The sequence below is a fragment of the Apium graveolens genome, chromosome 9 (assembly GCF_009905375.1).
Source record: "Apium graveolens cultivar Ventura chromosome 9, ASM990537v1, whole genome shotgun sequence".
NCBI classification, from domain to species: Eukaryota; Viridiplantae; Streptophyta; class Magnoliopsida; order Apiales; family Apiaceae; genus Apium; species Apium graveolens.
In genome coordinates, this window is record NC_133655.1 from 26,328,409 (window position 1) to 26,339,863 (window position 11,455).

Below are 11,455 nucleotides of genomic sequence, written 5' to 3' on the forward strand. Positions count from 1 at the left end.
CGGAAATCACTTTATTTTATAGGTATTTAATTTTTTCAAATTTTTATCATATTTGTTACGGATAAATAATTATCATCATAATTAGACGGGGCTGGGCTGCCCTTTTATTTTTTAACCATACTCTTTCTTGTTTACTTGACTTCATTACAGTGTTGTTTTGATCAATTGTCTAGATGTTTATATTTAAATATAAACTAGCTGCTGCTTTAGTGAATGCATGCTTCTAGGACGTAACGTCGTATACATAACTTATTTCTTGCTTTGACAAGTCCAAGTATCATTAGTTATACTTGCCAAAAGTTCAATTTCTAACGACCCTGTTACGCGTTGACGTGTTTACTATTTGGTCTCTCACATAATTAATTAATTAATTAATTAACATTCTCCCACATCATTCTCCTATAAATTCACCTCAATTCAATCATTTTCTTACCTCGTACAATCCCTCACACACAAACAAGTTTCACAAAACAGAGCCCAAGCCACCTAAGTGTCCCTCCTTTTCTGCTTCGCTATTCCAATCAAAATCAACAATATGACACTGGTATGCTTTCTTACCATGTCACCCAATTATTCACAATTAGAGGGCGATAATTCGAGCCGAGTTTAATAGAATCGAGAATCGAGACTAAACCTATGCCCGACTTACAGCTCTCCTCACAGCAAAATATTGGAAACTGTACACAAAACACACACACACATATTACTTTGATTTTACCAGGGCTCTGTTCTTTGAAATTTTAAAGGCTAAAAGTTTTTATTTATCATTGTAGCAAAAGGTGGTGATTAGGGTGACATTGGTTGACCAAAAGAAGTCTCGCGTCAAGGCCATGAAGATTGCAGCTACTGCTTTTGGTACGCATATAGGGGGATAGATAAATGATAAACCCTTTACCACTACGTTATTTCATCGACTCTGGATATGTTTAGTTTTTAAATGTGTATACTGAAAACAAAAATGATGTTTAATGTGCAGGGGTGCAGTCGGTAGCATTGAGTGGTGATGGAAAGGATCAAATAGAGGTAACAGGAGAAGGGATAGACACAGTAGAGCTTGCGAAATTACTAAGGAAGAAAATAGGAAGTGCGGATTTGTTAAGTGTTGGACCAGCCAAGGCAGAAGAGAAGAAAAATGAAGGCAGTGTTGTTCCTTTGGTGTGGGGATCACAGCCTTATTATTATCATAATTCTTACCCACTAGTTTATGCTCATGATCACTATGACTCCCCTTCTTGCACTCTCATGTGAGCTCATTCCCTTTGATTTCAATGACAACAAAGTTTGGTTTGGTTGGCTAATATTTATTGGGCTACTTATACTCTACATTCATAATTTTCAACTTTCTACTGTAAATTAAAGCTTTGTTGCATTCCATCTTGTAAGAAATTTTGTAACCTTTCTTAAAGTAAATTGAACACAGGAACTGCAAGAGCATACAACCAAGGAAACAATCATCCCCATTCTTCCACGATTTTTAGAATTAATTTTCTTATTAAGCTCTATATGGAGGGAGGTATTATTATTATTCTCACAACAACAATCATAATTCACGCAATCCTTGTAGTGATTTAAGAACTCTAAACAAACGCAATTCAAAATGAGTAAATGGTGCAGACGGTAACAAATGTGATAGCTTGTAATAATATAGGCCCAATAACAAATGCTCAGGGCCCAACTACAAGAGCTCAGGGAGTACTCAGTTTTGACCTTGAAGGGCCCAGGACACGTGGCAACATCACCACCGTCCAGGTGCCCGGGATCCAGAATGTTCCTACGGTCCGGATCCGGTAGTACTCTGACGCATCCCAGGCGTCCAGATGCCCTACAGTCCAAAAGGCACACCTACGATCCAAATTAAAAGGTACAAACCCCTAAACCCTAGTAGGAGGCCTATAAAAGGTAGGACAGAAAGAAGGTTACAGGTTACAATCTTACATACTCTCTCTCACCTATACTTACATGCACACACGTACACCCTATAAATACATTGCATAATCCCCACTTTGCCCCTCTTCTCCTTAAAAACCCTTTCTCATTCTCACGCCGGAGGTGCCGCGGGGACGCCACCCCCCTCTGGTTCTGTTTTGTAGGTTCCCACCCTACAGCTACACCGCACGTCGCCTCCGTCGCCGTTCAAAAGGAGTTTGAGTCCGGGTCCGGCCAGGAGAAGGCCCCGGGGTGATCTAGGATTATCATTGGCGCTAGAAGGAGGGGGCCGAACCTCCGACCAGTGGTGTTCATATCCGCAGCCCCACCACCCAGAAACTTGAAACACCATCTCTCAGTAAGAACGTTACTACCAATCTCTTGGATCTGTTTTTACGAATCTTATTATTTTGAGTTCATAGCACCTTTAAATAACAATGACTACGAGAAAAAGCAGAGCAGCATTTTTTGCCTCTTTCCTTCCGCCTCCTCCCCAACCCAGGATGGAGACATGGAAGACTTGGACGAAGGGCTCCCCATAACCCAGACTCCCTCTCAAAATCTCCAACTGGAGACCAGAGAATAGTTATTGAAAGAGCTGCCCACAAACACACAGGGGTCCCCACCAATCTATGGGCAAGCATGACCCCGGAACAGATACAGGCGGTAATGGACTTGTGGAAGAAAAAGCAGGACGCCGAGCCTGAGACTCGCCTAGGGGATCAGCGAGAGCGGTCCGGCAAACTGTCCGGAGAATCTCGGGGATCCGTCTTCGACCGGATTGCGAAGAACTTCAAAAGGCCACCAGAGGATGCCACACACGAAATAAAAAGAGCTGCCCTCCGTGAGAGAATCCGGAAAGAAGAAGAGGCTAAAGCCCAGGAATCTATAGAAAGGAGAGTCCGTGAGGAGGAGGCCAAGCTAAAGAGAAAGGCTCACAGGATTCATGTTTCTTCAGACTCAGAGCCAGAGAAGGAATCCAAGCAAGAACAAATGGTCCGGGTCCTTCGGGACCTTAAAAGGAAAGTGGAAGGCGACATGAAAGTAGGGGCGGCAGCAACCCCGTTCACAAAGAAACTGAAATCCACCCCCAGGTAGTCGGGGCTGAAGCACTTCAATTTTGACTCTTTTGACGGACTGGCTGACCCCGAGGAGCATCTGAACTATTTTGAGCAAATATCTAATATTTATGATTACAGCGACCTGACTAGATATCGATTCTTCGCATCAACGTTGAAGGGGGGTGCTCAGAAATGGTTCAGCCGCATACCATCCCGGAGTGTGGACTCCTGGAAAGACTTCCGCGAGATATTTTTGAAAAGATTCAGGGCCAACCGGATGAACGAGCTGCAGATGTGTCATCTAGAAACAATCCAGCAAAGAAGCAAGGAGCCCCTCCCGGAATTCATCAAAAGATTCCAGGAAGCAGTCAACCAACTCTTCAACTTAGAAGAAAATGAGGCAGTAAACATCTTTCGAAGAAACTTGCACTTGATATCTTGTGAAGGCTATGTTAAAGACTTGATTCATAGGGAGCCCCAGAGCCTAGCGTCAGCATACGCGTTGGCATCAAAGTTTATAAAGGAAAACGATTTCCTCAAATCAATGAAGATGAATAGAAGAATACATGATGATGATGAGTCTCTGGAGCGAAGCTCGTCCTCCCGGAGAGACAAAAGATACAAGCTTGACAGGCAAGCAAACTACATTCAGCAGCCCCGGGGAACCCCACCCCGGGATACATACCTCGAATCAAGAAAGAATGAAAGGAAACACAAGACAAAGAAGGAACCCAATCCGGAACCGGAGTGGACACCCCTCAACAGGCCCCGTGCCGACATTTTGCGCGAAGTCAAGGGCAAGCCATTTTATTATCCGCCAAAACCCTTGTTGGCGCCTCCCGAAAATAGGGCCCAGGACAAGCATTGTGGATATCACGAGGATCATGGCCATACCACTGAAAACTATTTCTCCCTCAAGATGTTCATAGAAGACCAAATCAAGAAAGCAAACATGAACCAGTGTCTTCAAAGGGGGTCAAATGACAAAGACAGAACCCCGGGAAGAGGCAAAAATGTGGTGAATGTTGTTTTTGGAGGCACAGCCTCTCCATCTCGGAGCCCGGACCAGGAGAATGATGTGATGATGATCCAGACTCTGGATGATGAGCCGATCTACTTCTCTTATTCTGATTACGAGGGGCTCGATCCGGACCACAACTTGGCATTGGTGGTGACCCTTGATGTCGCAAACAACGAGGTAAAAAGAATTTTAGTTGACAATGGTTCATCTGCTAATATTGTATTCGAGCACACACTTAACAGGATGGAGCTCGGCCACCTCCGAATGGACCCCTGTCTCGAAGATCCCTTGTACGGATTCGGGAACACGATGATTCCAATCCGGAGCATCATTTATCTCCCCATAATCTTTGGGACCGCACCCCGACAGATCTCTTATATGATGAAATTCTATGTGATAAGTGCAACCTCCTCATACAACATGATCCTTGGAAGGCCCAATATCACCAAGCTCAGAGCAATCCCTTCAACTATTTACTTAAAACTCAAATTCCCCACCCCGGGAGGCGTTGGAGAATTGAAAGGAGATAGGGAAATGGCAGGTAGATGCTATGGTCAAGCACTTGTCATGGCAGAAACGGAGCCGGAAAACCGGAAGAAGATAATGTCCCTACCCAAGGGACAAAGCAGAAAGAAGCATCGAGAGCACCTTAGTAAAAGGGCCCGTCTGGATGTGAATATGATTGAGGACTCCGGGTACGGTGTAACCAACGCTGACGCCCGGATTCAGAAATTTGTAGAAAGCAAGGAGAAGACAAAGATAGAACCTGCCCAACAGACAATAGAGTTAGATTTGGAACCCGGGAACCCCACCCGAAAAATCAAAATCGGCAAAGGCCTGGAAACCACATTCCAGAAGGAGCTCATCGACCTACTAAAGGAATACGCCGGCGTGTTCGCTTCGTCCCCGGAAGACATGCCGGGGATTGATGAATCTGTGACCATGCACATCCTGGACGTGGATCCAAAGTAAAAACCAATCAAGCAAAAACGAAGGAACTTTGCCCCGGAGAGACAACATGCAATCGACCAAGAAGTCAAAAAGTTGTTAAAAGCAGATATAATATGTGAAATTAAGTATCCGGATTGGCTGGCAAACGTTGTGCTGGTCAAGAAACCCAATGGAAAATGGCGAATGTGCGTGGATTATACAAGCCTCAATTCGGTGTGTCCTAAAGACTCCTACCCCCTGCCCAACATTGACCAGTTGATAGACGCAACCTCGGGCCATGTAATGCTAAGTTTCATGGATGCCTTCTCGGGATACAACCAGGTCAAGATGAACCCGACAGATATTGCGAAGACGGTATTCATCACACACCGGGCTGTCTACGCTTTTATTATGATGTCATTTGGGTTAATCAACGTCGGGGTAACATACCAGAAAATGATGAATACCATCTTCAAAGATCAGTTGGGCAGGAACATGGAATCTTATGTTGACGATATGATCTCTAAGTCGGCCACAATCCCAGAACACATCCGAGACCTCAGGGAGTGTTTCGACAACTTGAGGAAGTACAACATGAAGCTGAACCCGGAGAAATGCGCGTTCGGGGTTCCCTCCGGAAAGTTTATTGGTTTTCTGGTCAGCGAAAGAGGAATAGAGGCCAACCCGGAGAAGATCAAAGCTATAATGGAAATGACAATCCCCCAGACTCAAAAGGACATTCAAAAGCTTGCAGGATGCTTAGCAGCTCTTCGAAGGTTCATCCCAAAATTGGCAGAAAAGTGCCTGCCTTTCTTTGAGATATTAAAGGGGGCCCAGAACAAAAAGATGATCGAATGGACCCCGGCTTGCCAAACAACGTTTGAGGAAGTCAAGCGACATCTGATGAACCCACCTATTTTGTCAAAAGCAAAGCCCGGGGAACCCCTTTATCTCTACATTACAGTCGGGGAAAGAGCGGTATCTTCTGCACTCGTTCGGGAAGAGAAGGGGACACAGACCACGGTATACTATGCAAGCCAAGTCCTGAAAGATGCTGAAACCCGGTACCCAAACTTGGAAAAATTTGCACTGGCTCTTGTGCACTCGAGCAGAAAGCTAAGACAATACTTCCAAGGCCGGGAAATCAGGGTAATCACTAATCAACCACTTCGCAAAATCATCCACAAACCAGACGCCTCCGAAAGGTTAGTCAATTGGGCAATCGAGTTGAGCCAGTTCAATATCAAATTTATCCCGAGGACAACCATAAAAGCCCAGGCATTGGCCGAATTCGTCATGGAATGCACCTTTCCGGAAGCCCCCGAGACGCCTAAAATCCGATCCGAGGGGGAAAAGAGTCTAACAACCGGGATTCTTGGACATTACATGTTGATGGCTTGGCTACAGCCGAAAGGTCCGGAGCCGGCCTTATTCTCTCCAGCCCGGATGGATTCGCAATCCAGCAGGCCATTACCTTCGCCTTCAAAGCAACAAACAACCAGGCTGAATATGAAGGTCTACTCTCCGGACTCAGGTTAGCCAAATCCCTTGGAGTAAGGAATTTAACAATTTATAGTGACTCTCAGATTGTGGTAAGGCAAACCAATGGTGAATATGTTGCAAAAGATCCCAAATTGGCCCGGTATCAGGAAATGGTTAGAACAATCCTGGAAACCATCCCGGACTCAACCATCTTGCAGATAAATAGAGAGGAAAATGCGAAAGCAGACGAGTTGTCCAAGCTCGTCCAGAATACTTCAGATTTAAGCAGCTCGGTTTACTTCGAGGAGCTCGGAGCCCCCAGCACCGATCGGCCCGAAGTATTATGTGTTAGTAGCCCAGAGAACTGGATGACTCCTTACATAGCCTATCTCAAGGACGGCACCCTTCCGGAAGATCAGAACAAAGCCCGGTACCTCAAGTAAAAGGCTACACGCTTCTTTTTAGAAGACAATCAGTTATACCGGAGAACTTTCTCTGCACCAACGTTAAAGTGCGTTGATCCGGACGAAGCGGATTATTGCCTCCGGGAAGTTCACGAGGGGATCTGCGGGGATCACCTTGCCGCTAAAGCTCTAGCCTACAAGGTCATCAGACAAGGCTATTATTGGCCAACAATCCATGCTGATTCAGTCGCCTATGTCAAGAAATGTAGCAAGTGCCAGAAGTTCAGCAACGTACCAAAATAAGGTTCAAGCCTCCCTGCGTCCGTTCTCTCCCCGATCCCATTTGCTGTCTGGGGAATTGACATCATGGGCCCTTTCCCTCGGGCAAAAGGGGACCTTCGTTACGTTCTGGTAGCAATAGATTATATGACTAAGTGGGCGGAGGCCAAGGCTATGAGAACCATTAAGAGCAAGTCCAAGAGTGCCCTAAATTCATGTCCTAAACTAGAATTTAAGGCATTTTGTTTAAATGAGTGCTCCAACAATGTCCTAGTGGTGCCTTAAAACACTAGGGCATGAATCAAATGCCTCATTTTTAAGGCATCACTAGGTATGCCCTATTTAATTTATATCAATAAAAAATTCCTTTCCCTCTTTTTTTACACATCTCTTCTCTCTCATCTTTTCTTTCCCTCCAAATATAATTCAAATATAATATTATACTAATAATAAGGCACCATTATAAGGCATATTATTGGAGTTAATATGTAAAATTCATGTCTTAAATCACTAGGACATTATATTTTATTATATTTATAAGGCATCTAGTAGGACATTGTTGGACTTGCTCTAACCAGCAAGACTGCATCAAGTTTGTGGACATGATTGTAATGAGGTTCGGGATCCCGATGGTTTTAATCTCGGACAACGGGCCACAGTTCGTGGGTTCGGATTTTGAAGCATATCTCAAAGAGCTCGGGATAAGACATAAAAAAGCATATGTTGCCCATCCACAAGGGAATGGACAGGTTGAGGTCACAAACAGAACCATACTCCGAGGTCTGGAAAAGAGACTGGAAGACTCTAAAAAGAACTGGCCGGATGAACTCTCGAAGGTTTTATGGTCATACAGAACCACCTCCCGGACAGGAACCGGGGAGACTCCATTCAAGCTTGCCTACGGTACCGAAGCCCGGTTACCGGTAGAAACCGGATCCCCTTCACATAGAGTGACCAACTTTGACGAGGTATTCAATATAGAAGGCCTCAGAACCAACCTCGAACTCCTGGATGAAGTAAGAGATCGGGCCGTAGAAAAAATGGAAAGCTACAAGGAAAAAACAAAGCTTTACTTTGCAAAGAGGGCCAGGATAAGAGAATATGTGATGGAGATCTAGTGCTCCGGGACACTGAAGCCTCGGACCCAATTAATCAGGGGAAACTGCAGCCGAACTGGGAAGGCCCATTCACCCCAGAATGTAATTTTTGCTTTCAATATGAATGAAAAATTCTACTTTAAGCGTTCCATATCTTGAACCAATTTCATCATGTTGCTTCTTTATTTGCCATCAAATTTAAATAAACACAACCCATGTGTACTTAGAAAATTTCTATGTGTTAAAAATTTTACCCCACCCAGGGGTCTGCATAAACACAGCCCATGTGTACTTAGAAAATTTCTATTTTACCCCTACCCGGGGTCCTATAAAAACTCAGCCTATGAGTATTTAGAAAAAATTTATAAGTTAAAAATTTTACCCCATCCAGGGGTCTGCATAAACACAGCCCATGTGTACTTAGAAAATTTCTATTAATTGGAAATTCTACCCCATCCCGGGGTCATATAAAGGCACAACCCATGTGCACTTAAAAAAAATAATATAAATTAGAAATTTTACCCCACCCCGGGGTCTGCAAAAACACAACTCATGTGTGTTTAGGAAAATTCCTAACTATGCCTGAATTCCTAAGTTAGAAATTCTCATATGCAAATCAATATGAAGGAAATGAAGGAAGCACAATCATATTAAACTACCCCGGGGAAACACACCCCGGAGGGCAAATCGAAATCATTCAGATTACAAACAAGTTAAAAAAAGCCAAAAGGCTCGGCTCGGAATGGCTTAAAATAAAAACAAGGAAATAGAAATTACATGCCAAAAAATGGAAAAGTCTTCAAACTTTGACTGCAGGATCGGCGGGAGGAGAAGGAGGCTGCTCCGGGTCACCTTCTGGTACGGTAGGCTGCTCAGCAAGTGGTGATCCGGGAAAGGGAGGAACATTGCTAGAGGTTCCGACACCAGACTCCCTTTCCTGGATGGCTTCTTTCTCCTGCTCTAGCCGAGTCTCCTCCTCAATGTACTTCTCCAAGAAGACATCGATTGTACCCTGAGGCTCTTCAACAAGATACTTGGAAGCGACATTCCAGCAGATCTGGATCTTCTCCAGGGCTTTGTCGTTCAGTTCTTCGAAGTATGCAGGAGTGCCCTGGAACCCTGCCAGAACCTCCTCGGGAGTGGGCCGGGCGGCAAGATCATCCTTCAGCTTCTTATTTTCAGCCCTCATCTCCCGAACAGAAGCCTCAGCCCGATCCTGCCTCTCCCGGATCTCGTCCAAAAGCTTCTTATGAGCAGCAGCCTCCCTTGCACTTGCCTCCTTCAACTCCTGTATCTCCCGGGACAGCCGCTCGGATTCAGTCTTGTAGACCTCGGCAGTATCAGCCTTCGCCTGAAGGCTCCGGGTTATTCAAACCAGTCCAGCAACCCGGGAGTTAGCCTGAAAACATTATAAATCGCGATTAGATAACACGAATACAAGAACACAAGAACAAGGCAAGTAAGAAAAAGTCTTACAGCAGTAATATCCTCCTGAAGCCCGACCAGGAAGTCGTCAAGAGGCTCCTTCTGGTACTTCTTTCTCTCCGCCGTGCTAGCGTAGTTCTCAAACAGCTCCCTCCGGCGAGTCTCCGGAGTGAAACTAGCGAGCAGGGCTTTCAAAGTTTCCGGAGTATCCGGAGCCAGGTCAACAGCAGCCTTCTTCGAAACAGGGCCCTCGGATACATCATCATCTTTGTCCCCGGAACCCGTGGGAGCACTCTTCCTCTTCCGGGGTGCTGGGACCCTTGTCACATCCCCTTGCTGCACGTCCTCGACCCGGGGCTCGTTGATCACGATCGTTGTCCTCCCCGGACGAGATGGCACCACCTTCCGGGCTGCTTCATCACCCTTACCAACCTTCTTCTTCCTGGAGTCTAAGCTCGTCATCCCTCCAATCCTTCGCAGCTTGGCCGACAGATCCTTAAGTTGGGCAGACATATTGGGGGGATAGGGAATTAACTTCGGAATGCCTGAAAAGGAGACAACAAAATATCAGTCCCAGATACAAGCAACCAATAAAAGTTAGAGTAACAAAACAAAGATAAGGCAAAAGACTTACAGCCGGCAGCATGCATGTTTTCATTGCTAGTAAAATAGTCCCGGGTCCATTGCGTCCCAAGTGCCCCACAGAAGGCATAAACCATCGCGAGAGCTGCTTGCTCGAGCCGCTGGACCGGAAACCTATCTGTTTTAATTTCAAGTTTATGGAGCGGCATGAACTCCAAATCCCCACCCCGGACAAAAATGAACTCCCGGTGCCATCCCTTAAGCGACGTCAACATGCTAACCGGGAGAACCATCTTATCAGAAGGGTACCCACAGTCCTCTATCCTAAACATGAACTCATAAATCGGCCGAGCGGTGGATCTCTTAATTTTGAAAATATGATGGAAAAGTTTGAAGGTGGGGAGGTAATTTTTGGCATGACAGCAAGCTAAAAACCAGCTTATCCATTTCACCGAATTCGGGGCTAGCTGAGTGAAAGGAATCCCGTAAACATCCCGGCATAGGGATTTGGTGAACTGATGTAATCCGAGGCGCATGCCCCGGAGATGCTCTAATGGAATCCCGACCCATCCCCCCTCCGGCCTGTGATATACCCTTTCATGCTTCTCGGGCCATCTCCATTAGAAGGTATCATCAAGGTTAAAGGCGAGTCTAAGGGCGCCATCTATCTCAGCGTCCGTATATTTCTCCTGAACCTCTTTATGAACCGCCCCACACTCATACCTGGTCCCCGGGGCGGTGAAAAACTTCATATTCATGTCGTCTTCATCATAAGGCTCCTTACCTCCCAAACCATCCGGACCCCCATATGCCTCTGACAAATCTCGGTAATAAAAGCCCAAGGGCTTAGGGTTCACTCGGCACTTGACGAAATATTCATCTACGTCCTCCCAAGATCCATCCGAATTCGATAAGGTACCCCCGGGACCTAAAACTAGGGTCTGGGCTAAGACTTGTTGGGGTTGGTCAACCCGGGGAGGCATCTAGGCAGAGCTACTGGAAGAAGAAGATGAAGGGTAGAAGGAGTTAAGTTCGCCTAAACCTCTAGGCCTTTCGGGATACCGACTCCTAAGGGTAGCAGTACGTTTAAAATGGGTACCCGGCATAAACTACGTGTATCTATATAAACGCACCCCGGAGTCAATGCCAAACCCGAACCCAACAAAAAAAACAAAACAAAAAAAACAGAAGAGTTTAGAAACAAATCGTGTATCTTATCCCAGAAACAAGATCTACAGCATATACATA

The 11,455-nt window shown here is 45.5% G+C and overlaps 3 protein-coding genes across 3 annotated transcripts; 2 read left to right on the forward strand and 1 right to left on the reverse strand.

Annotated features, from left to right (window-relative positions):
* Nucleotides 1–394: 394 nt before the first annotated feature.
* On the forward strand, nucleotides 395–1,459 carry LOC141684511 (heavy metal-associated isoprenylated plant protein 46-like). The gene is made up of 3 exons (XM_074489526.1): nucleotides 395–544; nucleotides 774–855; nucleotides 977–1,459. Exons 1-3 carry the CDS (start codon nucleotides 536–538, stop codon nucleotides 1,246–1,248), a joined length of 363 nt encoding a protein of 120 aa, XP_074345627.1. The 5' UTR covers nucleotides 395–535; the 3' UTR covers nucleotides 1,249–1,459.
* Nucleotides 1,460–7,732: 6,273 nt separating this feature from the next.
* LOC141685146 (uncharacterized) lies at nucleotides 7,733–8,221 on the forward strand. Its single transcript, XM_074490267.1, has one exon. The coding sequence runs from the start codon at nucleotides 7,733–7,735 to the stop codon at nucleotides 8,219–8,221; it is 489 nt and encodes a 162-aa protein (XP_074346368.1).
* A 720-nt stretch (nucleotides 8,222–8,941) lies between these two features.
* Nucleotides 8,942–10,425, reverse strand: LOC141687315 (uncharacterized). The gene is made up of 3 exons (XM_074492550.1): nucleotides 10,260–10,425; nucleotides 9,677–10,170; nucleotides 8,942–9,599 (listed from the first exon to the last, which is right to left on the reverse strand). The coding sequence occupies exons 1-3, from the start codon at nucleotides 10,414–10,416 to the stop codon at nucleotides 9,570–9,572; spliced, it is 681 nt and encodes a 226-aa protein (XP_074348651.1). The 5' UTR covers nucleotides 10,417–10,425; the 3' UTR covers nucleotides 8,942–9,569.
* Nucleotides 10,426–11,455: the final 1,030 nt, after the last annotated feature.

Coding starts and splice junctions, on each gene's coding strand:
- LOC141684511 (XM_074489526.1), top strand. Junction 856..976: donor GATTGCAGCTACTGCTTTTG/GTACGCATATAG, acceptor TTTAATGTGCAG/GGGTGCAGTCGGTAGCATTG.
- LOC141685146 (XM_074490267.1), top strand. CDS start 7,733: ATGGTTTTAATCTCGGACAACGGGCCACAGTTCGTGGGTTCGGATTTT.
- LOC141687315 (XM_074492550.1), bottom strand. CDS start 10,416: ATGCCGCTCCATAAACTTGAAATTAAAACAGATAGGTTTCCGGTCCAG. Junction 10,171..10,259: donor AAACATGCATGCTGCCGGCT/GTAAGTCTTTTG, acceptor TCTCCTTTTCAG/GCATTCCGAAGTTAATTCCC. Junction 9,600..9,676: donor TTCAGGAGGATATTACTGCT/GTAAGACTTTTT, acceptor TAATGTTTTCAG/GCTAACTCCCGGGTTGCTGG.